This window comes from Daucus carota, chromosome 6, assembly GCF_001625215.2.
Source record: "Daucus carota subsp. sativus chromosome 6, DH1 v3.0, whole genome shotgun sequence".
Classification (NCBI taxonomy): Eukaryota; Viridiplantae; Streptophyta; class Magnoliopsida; order Apiales; family Apiaceae; genus Daucus; species Daucus carota.
The window spans coordinates 37,102,347-37,120,186 of record NC_030386.2 but is presented as its reverse complement, the minus strand read 5'-3'; the positions used below and the strand labels follow the sequence as shown (position 1 = coordinate 37,120,186).

At 35.8% G+C, this 17,840-nt stretch overlaps 3 protein-coding genes across 7 annotated transcripts; all 3 read left to right on the top strand.

Moving 5' to 3' along the window:
- The first annotated feature begins 432 nt into the window (after positions 1–432).
- LOC108227554 (uncharacterized) lies at positions 433–8,008 on the top strand. The gene is made up of 10 exons (XM_017402767.2): positions 433–892; positions 1,834–1,917; positions 2,023–3,032; positions 3,491–3,579; positions 3,699–3,802; positions 3,879–3,978; positions 5,779–5,854; positions 5,952–6,066; positions 6,145–6,676; positions 7,148–8,008. Exons 1-10 carry the CDS (start codon positions 598–600, stop codon positions 7,638–7,640), a joined length of 2,898 nt encoding a protein of 965 aa, XP_017258256.1. The 5' UTR covers positions 433–597; the 3' UTR covers positions 7,641–8,008.
- Positions 8,009–8,451: 443 nt separating this feature from the next.
- LOC108225508 (uncharacterized) lies at positions 8,452–12,552 on the top strand. Of its 4 annotated transcripts, XM_064080530.1 has the most exons (7): positions 8,452–8,626; positions 9,435–9,705; positions 9,886–10,252; positions 10,555–10,613; positions 10,967–11,095; positions 11,633–11,768; positions 12,109–12,552. In XM_064080530.1, the coding sequence occupies exons 2-7, from the start codon at positions 9,548–9,550 to the stop codon at positions 12,337–12,339; spliced, it is 1,080 nt and encodes a 359-aa protein (XP_063936600.1). In that variant the 5' UTR covers positions 8,452–8,626; positions 9,435–9,547; the 3' UTR covers positions 12,340–12,552. The 4 variants fall into 4 exon arrangements, with proteins under 4 accessions (XP_063936600.1, XP_063936599.1, XP_017255886.1 ...); XM_064080529.1 differs by having other exon boundaries at positions 8,469–8,626; positions 9,435–10,252; positions 10,555–10,586; XM_017400397.2 differs by having other exon boundaries at positions 8,469–8,626; positions 9,435–10,252.
- Positions 12,553–13,598: 1,046 nt separating this feature from the next.
- On the top strand, positions 13,599–16,840 carry LOC108225608 (probable prolyl 4-hydroxylase 12). Of its 2 annotated transcripts, none has more exons than XM_017400530.2 (7): positions 13,599–13,706; positions 14,604–14,723; positions 14,893–14,950; positions 15,096–15,146; positions 15,876–15,933; positions 16,039–16,211; positions 16,289–16,840. In XM_017400530.2, exons 1-7 carry the CDS (start codon positions 13,624–13,626, stop codon positions 16,655–16,657), a joined length of 912 nt encoding a protein of 303 aa, XP_017256019.1. In that variant the 5' UTR covers positions 13,599–13,623; the 3' UTR covers positions 16,658–16,840. The 2 variants fall into 2 exon arrangements, with proteins under 2 accessions (XP_017256019.1, XP_017256018.1); XM_017400529.2 differs by having other exon boundaries at positions 13,600–13,706; positions 16,280–16,840.
- The last annotated feature ends 1,000 nt before the right edge of the window (positions 16,841–17,840 follow it).

Genomic DNA, 17,840 nt, shown 5'->3' with positions numbered 1-17,840 from the left:
TTGAAAGAATATTTTGATTTAAATGACATTCTTTATCTTACTCCCTCCATCCCTATTTATCTGTCCACTTTGGAAGTAAAAATTTGTTCCTATTTATCTGTTCATTTATATTTTCAAAACTAATTTAATGATAGTTTTTCAAATATATCCCCATAATTTCAATTTTCAAGGCTTGACTTATTTAAAACTTGGTTGAATTCATGTTTTCAAGACATAAAGTAGGGTATTCCACCATTTTAATGAAGAAGTTTATACAATCAATTTTTTTTGGTATGTGTTTTTTTTCCAAAATGGACAAATAAAAAAGGACGGAGGGAGTAATATTTTATGATTGAAGTCGGGCAGCGGGGGACCCGATTTATTTAATTCCCACCGGTGAACGGGCAAGTTCACAAAACCTTTATTTCAATCACTATCGAAAACAAAAAGCTCAATTTCTCCAATATTACTATTATTATCTGGTAGGTAGGAGATAGGACACATAATCGTAGATTTTACCAGTGATAACATTCAACATTCACACCCCACTCCAAAATCAAACATCATCATCTAAACCCTAAATCCAAACTTCTCAAATTCAAAACCCTAGAATTCACCATGACTTCTATGGCTACGACATGGTGTCCTAGCTCATTTCAGCTCCGATTAGCCCTCACTCGTCAGAGACCGACGGCTCAGTTTGTGCGATTTCCCCGAATTAATCGCCTGGATTTTCGGTACCGAGTGTATTGTGTTGATGGAAGTGGAAATGGCAATGTTACTGAGTCTGTGCGGGTGGAGAATGATGCTTGGGCTGGCTCGAATTCGAAAAGCCCCGGTGACGAGTTTGCTGGATGGTCTGGTGTTAATGGGAGCGAATCGGATGATTCGAAAGGGAACAAGTGGAATGGAGGTAAGTTAGGTGTATGTTGTGGCTGTGATTTTGTTGAATTAAGTGAGTGTTGTTGTTTGTGTGGTTGAATTTGGTGAATTTGTTTCGGTAGTTACGGTTTGAATGGGGGAATGTATGCTAATTGCAGACTTATATGAATTTTGTTGTAACGTTTATTTAGTAATGCTAAGAGTGGATGTCAGGTAATTACATAAATACAGATAAAGTTGTTTATAATTTGTCGTCAAGCTTTGGTTAACAAGATTGGAGTGTTTGACTGTGATTTGTGGTCATTATTAAATTTGTCGGTTCTAAGTTTTGAAGTGAGAGATAAAAACTTTGGGAACGATACAAATATTTCAAAGTCTTTAATAAGGCTGCTATAAGATAAATGTGGTAAGCAGCTTCTTAGGTAAAAGTGATCGGAGCAATTGCCAGTTGTTTGACTTGAATATGCACATATATTACTTTCCCTAGCAGGAAATCCCGCTTTCTCTGTACCGTTTTCTTTGTAGTCATTAAGTACTTTCAATCTCTTCTCACTCCAAAATGAATAGAATAGAGATCAAATTCGAGTGCTGCCGCAGATGTATGTGCTGTCTACATCTGTGCACTCGATTGCCTTTGCATATGATTGCAATGCCTACTGCCTATATTTTTTTGAAAGAAGTGCACGAGTCCTGTCAGTAAGGTTTTAATTTTTGCAATCTCAGATACTCAATACCTGTATGGGTACTTTGATAGTATGGAATTGAGAGCAAATAATTATGCAATCCTATGTAACCAGTTTTCTCTGGCGCCAATACTAGCTACGGAATTCAAATGATGATAATGTTATATCTTTTATTGATATATAGAATAACTATTAAGGATTTTATGCTTCTGGTGTAGGTAAATTTATGATTCGGTGTAGGTAATATCTCTTGACAACTAATAACGCTTTTAAAGTAGTTTGTTATCAGGGATTGTGGGAGCTGGAGTTGCTGGGGTTATTTTGTTTGCTGGACTATCCTTTGCCGCGCTTTCCATAAGCAAGAGAAATTCCAGTACGTGCTTAATAAGTTCTGTTTGTAACTTATATTAGCTATACTATTAATTCTTTTTATATCCTTCTATGACCCCCATCTGTAAGTATTTTATTGGTTCTACAGAACCAGAAGAATATATACTGCCGTCAACCACAAAGCAAGAGCTAGCATATGATACAACTGATATTAATGATAATGCTGAGGAGCAAAAAATTGAGGGGAAGAGTCCAACACCAGACACTAATAGTAGTGAATTCAGGCCAGAAATGGATCAGGATTCTACTTCTTATAAGGAAGCTGATGGAGCCGTATCCGAAACTAGACTCAGTCCTGAGAAAGATATGGCCAACTCAACTGATCTTGGTGATGTTGACAATGATAATTCCATTCTAGAAGATCTGCAAAATGAAGTTGCTCATGATGACATACCCGTTGCTCCAGATGGTACTACACTACCTTTCGTTGTATCCAACGCAGTAGATTCAGAAGAGAGACTTGCAGAAGCTTCCAACATAAATTCTGAATTAGAGAAAGCTTCTAACGATTTTGAAGTGGACAATTCACTAGTCTCAAATACTAGTAACACAAGTTTAAGTAAAGACCTTCATGAGGGAGTGCCCACGTCAAATGAAACAGAAGATTCAAAACTTTCAGCGGACGTGTCATCGTCCGGTGTCGTTGCCGACACTCCTATCGCGCCTTTAGATTCTAATATGTCGGTCAATTTAGAGATAGATATTGGTTTAGAGGATCAGGTATCAGGCCAAGAAGATACGGAGACTATAGGTTTGCAAGTAGAGAGCGAAGGTATCGATGTAGTCAAGATGGTGGAAGTCTCAACTGAGCAAGTATCGCTAGAGAATAATGTACCTGAAGGTGGACCATCTGCTTCAACAGTGGTTTCTCCACTGGCTTATCCTGTGGTAAATGAGTTAAACGAGAATGGTTTTGATGATACGAAATGGAACAAATCGTTTTCTGACTCGAATCCTGAGGATTTATCATTTTCTGCCGGCATGCCTGCTCCATCTGCAGTTTATCCAGCTCTACAGGCATTTCCAGGGAAGGTTTTAGTTCCTGCAGTTGTTGACCAAGTTCAAGGGCAGGCATTAGCAGCTTTGCAAGTTTTAAAGGTAACTTACTTTCTTTTTCAGCAAATTAGTGAAGTTGGTGTAGATGTAGAAATCGTCTTTTATCAACAAATGAACTTAGTTACCTTTCAAATTTTTGGGCATCATACATGTGTGTCAGCCAAATACTTCTTGATACTCCGAGGTATAGGTTAATGTTAAGTTCATGCTTGTGTTGATAAGATCAATGGGCACGAATTATACACTGTGGCACTGTTTCCAACCATCTTCTTATAAATTACTAATTTACTTGTAAGGTCAGCCAAACGACCCCATAATTACACCTTAATGCCTCTTGCTAGTGGAAACGTAGTTTTAATTATATAATTGTATGTTATCACGTCAAATATTGTCCCCTATATATTCTTTGTATAATTATACAAAATAGAAAATGATTTGAAAATAGAACGTTTTATATTTCTAAGTTTTGAGTACTTAATCTGCAAGAATAAATTTTTCAGGTCATTGAAGCTGATGCTCAACCTGGTGACTTGTGTACTCGTCGGGAATATGCTCGCTGGTTAGTTTCAGCCAGCAGTGCTCTATCCAGGTATGCATGTGTAGCATGTTCCTTTGTATTTTTAACTACTGTAGGGAGATGAACATGGTAATAGAAGAAAGTGACATCAATTCATTATTTGAAAATATTTTGTCTCATATTCCTTGTAGGAACACTGTCTCGAAAGTTTACCCTGCAATGTGTATAGAAAATTTTACTGAGCTTGCCTTTGATGATGTTACACCTGAAGACCCTGATTTTCCTTCAATTCAAGGTGATGATAGTAAAAGATATTTTTTGCTTGAAACTATGTTGTTGTGGCCTAGTTTTTGAATGGCTTGACCTCTCAGGCTTAGCGGAAGCTGGGCTTATAGCCAGCAAGCTTTCAAGACGTGACATGCGTTCTTCTTCTGAAGTTGAAGAGACTCCCCTCTGCTTCTGTCCTGAAAGGTACACGTCTACATTGTTTCATCACACTTTCATTTATAATATTAAATAGTCTGTTTTATAGTAGTGCTCCTGCAGATGTAATTGTTCACATTTCTCTGAGTTATTTAATTACCAGAGCTATGTGTAACATCCATCAAGGAAAACTTCGAACTTTGTTACTCTCCCTAAAACAATTACTCCCTCCGTCCCTCCCATTTCTTATCAAATGGGTTGGGCACGGAGGTTAAGAAATATGTATAAAGTAGTGAAAAAGAGAGGAAAAGTGGGTGAAGTGGTGGGACCCATTGATTTTTATTGTATAAAAAGAAGATAGTGGAGTAAAAGTAGTGTGAAAAGGAAAGAAAAGTAGAGAAGTGGTGGGATCTATTAACTATTTTTGGTAAGTTTTGAAATGTAAAGAATTGAATGGGACATCCCAAAAAGGAAAGTGTAAAGAAATGGGTGGGACGGAGGGAGTATATTTTACAAAGAAATAATATATTCAATTGAACGCATAAATTTAAAACTGCACTTCAAATTACAAGACAAATAATTAGCCTACTTCCATAGTAAAAAGTTGGTCAACTTTATATATATCTAATCTAATACTTTAATTGTGCACGACCACAAGTTAAAAAGGAAAGGTCAAGCTCCTGCAACTTGCTCTCAACATTTTAGTCCCACTAAAAATTTCTTTACCTGCCGGGATAAAGAGAATGAGTTGGCAGTAAATGAAAGCTCGGATATGGACAAATGATAACTATTTGAATTTTCAGTATTTTACAACAGACTTGCTGAAGAGTTGCAAACTATAAGAGAGTAAGAGACAGTATCAGTAATGGGCTAAATGGCAGTTTCAGTTCCAAAGTTTGGAACTACATAGTCTGAGGATGCATATATTAGACCCTAAAGTCGATAAAAACGACATTTAATCCTCGGGTTGAAATATTTTTGTGAAATTTATTCCTGTACAAGGTCCTTTGTTATTTTTTTTGTGTCATCCTTTCTAAATCCATTGCGTACTTTACCATTTCATTCCCATATTAACAGTCATAGGGCCATATTGTAAGCTTTAGGATCACATTTAGTGATTTAACATTAAAGTCTGATATGTATCCAACCTTGAAGCTGAGCTCCAAATGCCATTTAGCCAAGTAGCCCCACTGTGCAGGTAATGTTTGACTCACAATTGTGAATATGCAATCTTCCAGGATAAATTGTGTAAATTTACACCAACACCTAAAGATTAGCAAGTTTAGTGAAATCCAACCTAGAAATAAAAATTAGAAAAATTTCTAAATCACATCGAAATATAGCCTATATAGTATGCAAATTGATCGTTGTGGGATGAAGAAATTACAATGAAGTCGGATTTAAAAAAAGCTCACTGATTGATGTGAAAAATCAAATTAGAAACGGGGCAGATTATGTGGGAGGGTGTATTTTAGTTGTGTGTGGTGACATATATGGGGCCATTAGATTAGATTCATCTAATGGCTTAGATTTGTTTTAAGTTTCTATTTTAACTTTTGTTTCTATTTGATCACTTTCCTATCTATATATATTACCCTAGCCCAAAAATATTGATACATCATACATGTATGATGTATTATACTAATTATACATATAATTAATTCTGCAAAGCATTAATTTGTAAACTAGATACAAGTTACGGGATGTGTTTCATTTTTTTTAATAATAAAACTATTACATAGATATCAGTGAATTCTTGTTTCTGCATTTTAGCAAATATTGGCAGTGTTTTTATGATGTATTTTATTGCTTAGTGTCTGTCTTTTAATTTGACATCTCTTTCTCCAGTCCCTTGTCTCGTCAGGACCTTGTGAGTTGGAAGATATGTCTCGAGAAAAGACAGCTCCCAGTAGCTGACAAGAAGGTAATAGCAGTTCAATCCACATTTAATTGCATCAATCATTTATATTAAGATAGCATTGTATAAAAGCTTGAGATTAATACACTATTTGCTTGACCAGATTCTCCAACAAGTTTCTGGGTTTATAGACATAGATAAGATCGACCCAGATGCATGTCCTGCACTGGTTGCTGACTTAACAGCTGGAGAGCAGGGAATAGTAGCCCTTGCATTCGGTTAGTTTGATTCCTATCTGACTGTGTCTTCATTAGATTTTATCTTACAGGATTTTGAATTATATATTTATTTCACAGGTTATACAAGACTATTTCAGCCTGATAAACCAGTCACAAAAGCTCAAGCTGCTATTGCCCTTGCTACTGGTGAATCATCAGACATAGTTAGCGAGGAACTTGCACGTATTGAAGCAGAGTCTATGGCAGAAAATGCTGTTGCAGCACACAGTGCATTAGTAGATCAAGTGGAGAGGGATGTCAATGCTAGTTATGAGAAAGAGCTTTCGCTAGAAAGGGAAAAGGTCGATGCTGTGGAGAAATTGGCTGAACAAGCAAGGGCAGAACTGGAGAAATTAAAATCTGAGCGAGAGGAAAGAAACATTGCGTTGTTGAAGGAACGAGCTGCTGTTGATTCAGAAATGGAAATAATGTCAAGGCTAAGGCGTGAGGTTGAAGAACAGTTGCAGAGCCTGATGAGTGACCAAGTGGAAGTATCTTATGAAAAGGAAAGGATAACTAAGCTGCGGAAGGATACAGAAATGGAAAATCAGGAGATCACCCGGCTACAACATGAACTGGAAGTGGAGCGAAAGGCTCTGGCTATGGCCAGGTATGCAGTTTACATACTAGAAAACTGATTAATGTTATATTTGAAGTGCCAAATCTTTTGGTATGAACAAGCTTCTGTATAAAATAATTTAGGACTAACTATGTTACTAAATCTTTTGGTGTGAACAAGCTTCTGTATAAAATAATTTAGGACTAACTATGTTACTAAATCTTTTGGTGTGAACAAGCTTCTGTATAAAATAATTTAGGACTAACTATATTACTATGGATGCCTGCGCAAGGCGAGCGAGCATTAGCCCATAGAGGTAGTGATTGGCTACATGTGCACTCAGTGCTAGCTTGCATTCGGAGGGCCATTTCATAGAAATTAATTCATCTGTGAAAGCCGCTACACTGTTGAATCATTATCATGTTTATGTATATGATTCGGTTACCTTAGATGCCAAGCCCTTGTTAGTTTTTCTGTTTGTATGACTAGCACCGATATGCTAATTCTTAATTTATCTTGCAGGGCTTGGGCCGAAGATGAAGCGAAAAGAGCAAGAGAACAAGCTAAGGTGCTAGAAGAGGCTAGAGATCGCTGGGAAAGGCGTGGAATGAAAGTCATTGTTGATGATGACCTCAATGATGAGGCCAATGCTGGGGTTGCTTGGCTCAATGCTGGAACTGAAACATCAGTCGACGGAACTGTTAGCAGAGCTGAAAGCTTGGTGGATAAGCTCAAGGCAATGGCATATGATTTAAGAGGGAGATCTAAAGAGACAGTTGACCAGGTCATACAAAAGATACTTGTTTTGATATCTGTCTTAAAGGAGTGGATAGCAAAAACAAGGGACAACAGTGTAGAGGTAAAAAATGTTGTGGTCACCAAAGTAGCAGGGTCTTTGCAAGAGTTCCAAAACAGTTCAAGTGAGTTCGTTTCATATGCCAAGGAAGGGGCAAAGCGTGTTGCAGGAGACTGCAGGGATGGAGTTGAGAAACTTACACAAAAGTTCAAGACCTGAATGTGTCCCCGTATCCTCTTCTTTTAGAGTGATTCCAACAATCCGATTTTGCCTAGTGCTAAATATGTACTTCTATACATACTTGTCTTATTTTTACCTGTAACCTTGATGATAATGCCCTAGTATACTTCAGTGACCCGCCTGTGGTTAATGTTGTGTTGTACACACTTGTATCCTACAGTCCAGTCAGGGGTCTAGAGTGACAGCTTGTCTTTGTTGAATAAACCTTGTAATGGTTATAGGAAATAAATCCCCAGTCTCTAATTCAGGCCAATTGCTCAAAGACCTTTTTGGGATACAAGACCCAAGTCAATTGGTTCTGAAGAAAATAGTACTCTGTTTCAACAATAAAATGTTTGCAACATCAATGTCTTCTCTCTTAGTTGTATATGAACTATGAAGCTGCTCCATGCTTATTAGGCTTAGCTCATCCTCTCCATGTCTCATTCATTACTATACTCCATGTCTCATTCATTACTATATGTTTTTTTTCACATCTTGACACAAACTTTAATGCTCCATAATTTATAACTGTGTTTTTAAGATTTTTTTTGCTGAATAAAAGTTTAAATTATTAAAAAAAAGAAATCTTAAAAACAAGTTATATAATTATATTTTAGCGAAGCATTAAAGTGTGTGCATGTTTCAATATATACAACTCAGGGGACGGAGGGATTAATATTTAAACAGCTTCCTGAACATCGATTAATTAATTTTTAGCCCAGGATCCCACTGCTAAATGTACCACTTGCTTAGTTGCTTTGCAGCCGTCGTGCAGATGACGTCTAAATCTGCACATTTGAGTGATTAATTTAGTGCCTGGTACCAACTCTGGTATTATAATAATCTGTGCTTGTCCACACTCTGAACTCTAGAGCATATTCTGAATATACTAGCTAGCTACTACAAGTACCATTCTGCAGAAGATTACGAGACTAGTACTCCTGAGTCCTGATTAGTTGGGTTTGGAGTTGACTTGTAACCAGGTATTCCCTCCCTCTTTCCACATTTTCTGTTGCTTTTCTCGCTCTCTTTTTCTGTATAGTTCATTAATTCGTTTTATATCACTTTTTGTTTGAATGATCGACCGATTTGGATCTTGTTTTTTGATCAATTTCTGGTTGTATATACTCCTTAAAGTTTAATCCCCCTGTTTTTTTATCACTCTCAATTTTTCCATGATTAAACTACAATTCCATTATTTTTGTTAAGTGACAGTTCTTCTAAAATCTCAAGACGTACCCTCGCTTGAAAGCCCGTTAACCTGAAGGTTTTATGAGGAAGACTTACGAGGATCATATTATATTCTTACAGTTTTGAGTATTGTAGTCTTTTCTGATCTTATTCCTTACATGATACACTTGCATTCACCGGTTTTGAAGTTCATCTCTAACCTTTTATGAATGTGTTTCAATCCAAACTAAGTCGGCTTACAGAGTACAAACAAGTGAATTTATCTGTCTTGTTACATATAGATTCTGTTAAATCTTTAGTGATTCATGTATATTTATGTACTGAATCTTAGATGTTTATATATTAACTTTTATGTTGGGTTGCAGTAGAATTTGAAATTATGTCTGTACATGCATTTTTTTCTTCATAATCTGGCTACTAAGAATTGCAGTTCCTAACTTCCTAAGTATCCAGTTCAGTTTTACTCTCAATATTTACATGTTAGATAAGCCTATATATCCACTGGGCGTAACTTGAGAGCTACTCTTGTCATCTTCAAAATCTGAAACTATCTAATATGTCATTTTATTAAGCCCACCAACTTTGCTGATGGAATAACAGATTATGCCGAGATGGATGTCAAGCTAGCAACAAGTTGTGTCAATAGCTCTTTTAAAACGGATGCTCAATCCCTCCTCCCTGATCTATCTTACAAACACTAAGTCCAACCTTAAATGTCCATTATATGTGGCCTCCCGCTCCTTGAATGTGTTTATTGTCTGGCATGTGCCAGTTGGGCATGGAAACGTTGTCTTCACACTGCAGGCCATGACAGTGAGACTTGGGGCCTAGCCAGTGCTCAAGAATTTGAGCCGGTGCCTCGGCTATGTCGGTATATACTAGGCATTTATGAAGATGATATTAGGAATCCAATTAGGGAACCTCCAGGAGGTTATGGGATTGAACCAGATTGGTTGCTTCTTAAGAGAACTTATGAAGATACCAATGGGCATTGCCCGCCATATATTTTGTATGTTGATCATGCCCATGTTGATATCGTTATTGCCATCAGGGGACTTAATTTGGCAAAGGAGGGGGATTATGCAGTACTATTGGATAATAAGTTAGGTAAAAGGCAATTTGATGGTGGTTATGTGCATAATGGACTACTTAAAGCAGCTGGTTTAGTTTTGGATGCGGAGTGTGACACTTTAAAGGTATTGATGGAGAAATACTCAAATTATACTTTAACTTTCACGGGGCATTCACTTGGCTCTGGTGTTGCAGCACTATTGGCCATGGTGGTGGTACAAGATCTCGAAAGATTGGGTAATATATCTAGGAAGAGGGTCAGAAGCTATGCTATTGCTCCTGCCCGATGTATGTCTCTGAATTTGGCAGTGAGATATGCAGATGTTATCAATTCAGTTGTGCTACAGGCAAGTAACTTCTCTCTGTTGCAGGTCTCAACTATACATTATTTTGTTGTTTTAGCTCTCAATTTGTTAAGTTACCAGCTTCCTAAAACTTGAAGGCTTAGAAGAAGGCTTAGTTGGATTATACCTCATTTGCATAAACTGGTCAAGGGAGTAAAATTATACTAAATTTTACAAACTTGCATCATCTTCTTTGTACTATTTTCAAATTCTTTTCAAATTGCTGCCTTGAAAAAAATAGGATGTAGTGTGATCCCTTGTTTTTCAACAGCACCCTAATGTTGGCTTATATTTGCTGAATGCAGGATGACTTTCTGCCACGAACAGCCACCCCCTTGGAAGACATATTCACGTCTATTTTCTGGTAAAGTACAAATCAGAATATATTATTTCTTGGTACTTCCTGCTGCTGTTAGGATCCCAAAGTTACAATGCTCTTGTACAAGCAAGTTAATATGTAATTAAGTTTTTCTGCTTATCCAATTTACAGATACAACCTGCAAGTATTTATTTAATCATGGAAGACTTCTTGAAAGTCGGTTTAATATTTTTTTTATAATTTATATATGCTAAGTAATATCTCTGGGTGTTGTACTAAACTCTAAAGTTTGCATAAAATTGTCAGTTTAGTTAATTAGGTATATATAAGATGTTTGGATAGTTTTTATCTTTAAACTTTTTGAAGTTTAACGTAAGTCTTATATTTCCTTCTGACAGTTTGCCATGCATACTATGCCTAAGGTGCATGAAAGATACATGCATATCAGAGGAAAGGATGATCAGAGATCCTAGGAGGTTGTATGCACCTGGTCGCCTCTATCACATCGTTGAGCGAAAGCCCTTTAGGTATGTAAAAGTGCAATGAACAGTGAGACTTCGTGTACACTGAATCAACCTGCGGGTTGTTGATTACCATAAAATCTGTTAACTCAGAAGCTTAACTCTAAAATACCGTCAACAGCTTATTCTTCATGCTGCCATTGCTCAGATATGTTGAAGGTGATGTTGTGTAGCATGACAGACCCTATCTGCAATTAGTTTATTTCTAGGAAACATAAATTCCCCAAGGTCAATCTTAAAATTTTGGTGTTATGCAATTCTTAAAAAGCATCCATACTTGAAATAAATTTGGAACAAGATAAACCTTTAATATAAACACTTCAGTCAATAAGGTGTTCTTTGTGTTGGTCAAATTGTCAATTCCCATCATTCTTAATAACAACAAACCTGCACATGTATACACTTTGATAAGTTAATTGATGACTTGGGATGTTTATCAAATGACTGACCAATATCAGCACTGCAAGTCTGTATGAGTTTCATTTTGTTTCATTAATGATCAGTTTGGAATTTGAATGTTTCACGTACATTTCATTTTTCTAGATGTGGAAGGTTCCTCCCAGTAGTGAGGACAGCAGTACCTGTAGATGGAAGATTTGAACACATAGTCCTTTCCTGTAATGCGACTTCTGACCACGCCCTTATTTGGATAGAGCGGGAAGCTAAAAGAGCTCTGGAAGTGAGTTAGCATTTCGTATTTAACTAGTGGCTAATTGGCAAAGGCAAAATATATTACCTTAGCTCCTTTTCTTCGTTCCCCTCTGCCTAAACCAATATGCTTGTCCAGCTAAGTCATAATTACCGACAACAAAATATAGTAGTAATACTCTTCCCCACAATGAAATTGATAATTAATGTTAGAACACTAATGGAAGATAATCTGATTGTCGTTGTTCACAGCTTGTCATAAATCTCTGGTTCATGTCAGTATGTCACCTATAACCCCTTGCAAGAATAGAGTTCAGTATCTTATTACTATGCATAAAGTATTTTTTCTTCTAAATCTTGTTATTGTTCAGATATTGCTAGAGCAAGATCCTATTACAGAGATTCCAGCAAAACAAAAAATGGAGCGACAGAAAACTTTGGATAAAGAACATAGCAAGGAGCACAAGGCTGCACTGCGCAGAGCTGTTACATTGGCTGTTCCCCACGCTTTTTCACCTTCCAGATACGGAACCTTTGAAGACCAAGAAATTGGGGAGAACTCAAACATGTCGAGTGGAGATTCATCGAGTGAGATGAGTTGATCACCTGTTTGAAACGATCGAGTCTGGTAACATACTACTGCAAAAATCATACCCTGAAGATTAATATGTAAATGCAGCACAAGTCCTAAATGTACAGTACACATCATGCATTGTTGTTAATAATTCATCATTCATTTGTAAGTAGTAGCTTACAAGCTAAACTTCATTATTCGTTATTTTCATGGTGCAGTGTCTTTCAAAGGTGTTGTTTGATTTGAATGTGTAGAATTTTGACTAAATAGAAACTGATTGCCCAGAAAGATGAAAGACTGAAAGCTATTTTCTTGCAATTGTATGACTGACAACTAACAGTCTAACATCATATTTTCTTTGAAATAGGGCATACAAAATATCCTCTTAATAATGCTGTGAGATTCCTCAGAAATTATTTTTAAGCAGGAAAGCACTAAAAATGTGATAGTTTTATCATTTATGTTTTTATAAGACAATTCTTGTTATGTGTTCTGCCGAAATAGTGCATCATTTGGGGAAATCCTGTATTTCTGTCGGATTATTAAATAAATAAGTGTTAATAAAAAGCACTGCAGTAAAAAAGTAAAAAATCAGCTATAGTAACTTTTTTTTTAATTCGAACAACAGGGGTTGTATTTGGTCCTCGAGGCTTTTTCTTATTGTGGAGTGGGTGTTTTGACTAGAATTTCTTTAAAATATATTAATTATGTTAAGTTTAATAAAGACGGTTTTTTAGATTTAAGGTTTTTAAAATTTTAAAAGCTTTTCAGAATTTAAATTATTATTTATATTTGAAATATTTAATTATAATTCTATAAAGATATTGAGTTTTGATGAATTTGAGATTTTTTATATTTTATAAAATGATAAATTCTGATAAACTTCATTATATATTTTATATTTTATAAAATTCTCTCTAAAATTTCTATGATTTTAATGGATTTGTGCGACTTTAACAGATTTTGCATGAACTCCGTCACATGGTGTAGAATCAAAATCAATTTATTTTATTAAAATTTATAAATTATTATTAGTTTATGTAATTATACTATATGCGGATCAATGTTTTATCCCGTTTTATAAATAAATTTTAAACTTAAAGTTTAGTATTTAAAATTTTGCAATTTTTTTTTTAGAATTTTACACTACATCCTGAACACATGTTTTTAATGTTAAATATCTTTGAAAAATACAACTACTCCCTGAAATATTACAGCAAATGGTGAAATTTTGAAAAATAAATTAGAATCGATGCGATCACTATATATTTACTATCACCATATTTAAAACTGTGATCGCTTGTTAGATTGAATGTTTCAAGTAAGAGACATGGCAACCCATCTCTCAATCTGTCTTCTCCTCGCATTCATTTTTTCCTTCTCACTTGCTGATACGTAAGCTCCCCATCTTTCCATTATTATTTTTTATTTTTTTACATTTGATTTATTATTGATTATTTTGTTCTTGTTTTTTACTTCTACTTCTGTCTCTACAACTGTTTTCTTGATACATTTTAGTGTTCTTGGTGCTTTTTTAGTGTATGCTGTGTGTTTGAATTTATTTACTTGCAGGGTTTGGATTGGAACGTGTGAGTAAATGCTGAATTGTTGAGAGGTTCTGAAATGTATTACTGGTGATTTTATGTCTGTGAACTTTGGTAGTATGTTGTATGAAGCTTATATTAGGTTTTTTTTTTTTAAAATGTTGACCTGGGACTCAAAATTAGGATTTATTTATTTGATGAATGGATCGTTATGAACCTCAGTCATTCAATTTAAACATCTTGCGAACTTGTTGACTCGTAGAAAGATTTGTCAGGAATAACGAGTAAAGCAATCGATTTCGATTAGGCTTTGATGGTGCAAAAGCAGTGAAGCTCGTCATTAACTTTAGTACAATAAGGTTTTATGACTCAAAGAATGTCTGTAATCTCCTGTTCTGTTGATTAGCATCAGTGGTCAGAAAGTTTTGGTGAAATTGTAATTTCAACTTCTTACCAAAATTTGTATATAAACCTTGAAACATGTGGAAACTATAATACTTGCTTTCTTTTTGAAATAGGGTTTGATTGTTGTAGAACATGATCGGAATCCATATGGAAAAGGTGAAGACCATGCCGGTCTTTAGCTTCAATGGTTAAGTGGGCTCAGATTTATAAAATGTTGCAATCTCCATATTTTTGTCGAAATTTTTCCCTTTTGCTTGCTGTGTTTTGTTAGTTATAACAACATAACCGTCTTTATTTTGGTAAAATGCTGCTGAGAGCCATTTTATATATTTTTTTACTTCAGAAGTAGAAAGGAATTAAGAAGCAAGGAGGTGGACCAAGATACTATTATACAGCTAGCTCGTCCAATCCCGTCAATTAAAGTCAATCCCACACGCGCAGTCCAACTCTCTTTGCGACCAAGGTCAGGTACATCTTCAGTCACTTTGATGCATTGGTGTAGAAACATGTGTTTTATCTTTGAAGGAGCTGTTGTAGCATATGCATCATAACAAGGGAAATAAATAAGTTTCTGAAACTCTCAAGTCTTAACAAATTTTGAAGATGCTATTGACACTAGTTTTTTGTCATAGGGTCTTTCTATATAAAGGTTTTTTATCAGATGAGGAGTGTGATCATCTAATTTCATTGGTATTGGACATTCATCTCCTTCACACTATTATTATCCTTTTTTCATTCCTTCATAAATTGGATCCAACTCCGTTGAATCCGATCCTAAAGTACTTATTGGACTACTATGAGCTACTGATCCTTGGATTCCTTTGTCTTGGTTCAGGGCCATGGAAAGAAAGAAGAGTTTGTCTCTGACTTTGATAATATGCAAAACGTAAGCAAGCTACTTGCATTAAAATGGAAGCATGTGCTGAAACAAACAATTGCATTATAATTTCTGAATTTGCTACTTGGTTAAAACTGCTATTTATATGCTTTTTAAGATCTTATTTTTGCTTCCTGAGTGTTACGAGTTTCCTACTCTAGTTTATAGGAAGTTTATAACTAACTATTTTCCTACTCTAGTTGAGATTTCTAATTCACATGAATATTTAAGGCTGTTCCCAACAAGAATGGCGTTAAATCTGAACTATTTCTACAGATGCTTATGCACTATAATTCTTCCCTCCAGTCTTTCTACAAATTTAGACTAGAAAAATATTCAAACAATTTACAAATAGATGACCCCTCTTAAAGCCTACTCAAGTCATTCATTAATCTCATCATTTCTACCAATTTATGCGCCAACTTTGTCTAAATTAACTCCTCGAGGAAAAGGAGAAGTATATTTATATACTCATATATTTGATTATTTTAGTGACATTTTTAACCATATCATGGAAAAGGTTAGGATGTATTAACAGTGCATCATTTAATCTGCAAACACATATATTATACGCAAAGCAATAACTCTGTGATGGAAGGGAGTAATCTAGTCTGATTCTATCTCGCTTTAGACTCAACAAAATTTAGCTTGTGCCAGCCAATAGACAGGTTACCAGGTTCCTTACAGGTTTCATTGTACGAAATTGCTGTAAAAAGTAAAGTTTTTTCTGGTTTACAGGATGAGATGATCTCAAGGATTGAAGAGAGGATTTCAGCTTGGACTTTTCTTCCTGGAGGTGTTACTTTCATCATGTTTCTTCACTTCCTAAAGTTGTTTTTGTATTGTGGTTTAAGCCTTATGTGGTGTCTTATGTCATTGCTTAATGTTTTTGGTGGTCTAGAGAACAGCATGCCCTTGAATATTATGCATTTCGGGCCTGAAGATAACAAACAGAAATATGACTTTTTTGGTAATCAATCCAAGCTGCTGCTTACTGAAAATATAATGGCAACAGCTATATTCTATCTCTCCAATGTCAGTCAAGGTGGTCAGATCCTCTTACCTGAATCAGATGTAAGTAAGCAACCATGTATGCTCTGTTGTTATTGCTCAAGTCGAATGTAAATCAATTTATTTTTCAGGATTCACAGTTGGGAAATTCTCATGTTTGGTCCGATTGTACTAGAGTCGGAACTGCCCTGAGACCTACTAAAGGAAATGCAGTTCTTTTATTTAACGTCCACCCAAGTTCATCTCCCGACAGGACTAGTTCTCATGCTAGGTGCCCTGTTCTTGAAGGTGAAATGTGGTGTGCTGCCAAAATTTTCCACATGCAAGTTGTTGCCCGTTCAAAGGCGGAACTGCAGGTCGAACTGCAAGTAGATGACAGTGATTGCACTGATGAAGATGAGAGCTGTCCGAAGTGGGCTGAAATTGGGGAGTGTGAAAGAAACCCGGTGTTTATGATAGGCTCTCCAGATTACTATGGGACTTGTAGGAAGAGTTGCAATTCCTGCTGAGGGATGACCTTTCTCAGTTGCGGTAGAAATTTACTCCTTAATGATTTTTCTTATAAAAAGCACGAGAGCTTCACCTATACTGGGAATAGTAGCTGATCTCAGTGAGATTCACCTCAGTTAGCTAGGATGGGAATTGCATCTTATTCCAGGAAACTTACATTGCAAATGCCAAGTATTATTATCTTTGTTTGTGATGAACCACACTTTGTGATCTTCAGAATTATTACAGTAATTGTTACAGTAAATGATTTAGCATAATCAAACTCCACATACAGTAAAAAGAGAACATTCACACATCAATTTATCCCACACAGTAGTATTTTAGTTTCCATTTCTCACTCCCACCATAGAGAACTAGTTCCTCTAAACTTAAGCTTATCAATATTAACTGTTCTTTTGTCCATGTAGAAGAAGGAAAGTGCGTCTAGGTTTCTTGTTTTTTTTTTTTTTAAATAAAAAAACTCCCCGGTCCGGCCGAACTGTCTGATCAGATTACATCTTAATATTACCTCAAAACACACATATAGGCTATAGCACTAACACATAATAGGAACACAAGATTCATTGCAAAAAAGCTTGATTTCTATAAAGTTTAAACCTTTATTATAATAACCCACCACTAAAGACAAGCATAACTGTATAAAAACAGATACAATTTCAGGGTAAATTTGGGTTAAAAAACATAATTGAACAACCCATACGATGATAGATATGAGAGAACAGACCAATACAAGAACATATCAAGAGGTAGCTTTTGCAGCTGGCTGTTTGACAGAACAAGAAGACTTGAAAGCTTCAATATGAGATTGGCATTTAACATAATCTCCTTTATTTTCTTGCAAGCATTTCTTCAGGGCTTCTACATCACAGCCTGATGCTATTTTCTTGTTCTTCTCTCCTTTGATTTCCTCCATTGTCTGGTGTTGATTCTTCTTCAGATCCACCTAAATTATTTATTTGTTTGAAGATTTGGATCAGACCCACCTGCAGAGCAAGAATTAAATCAAAATTTTACTCAAATTAAACAGCTTTTTCCCAAGAAAAGTACACAGATGTTGCTGGAAATTTGGTGATGATCAATGAGCCCAGTTTATATAGAATGGGTTTAGTTCGGAACAAGTGGGCCTTTATAGCATAAAAAGGCTGAAGGATACCAAGCCCAGCCCAATCATTTGTTTATTGG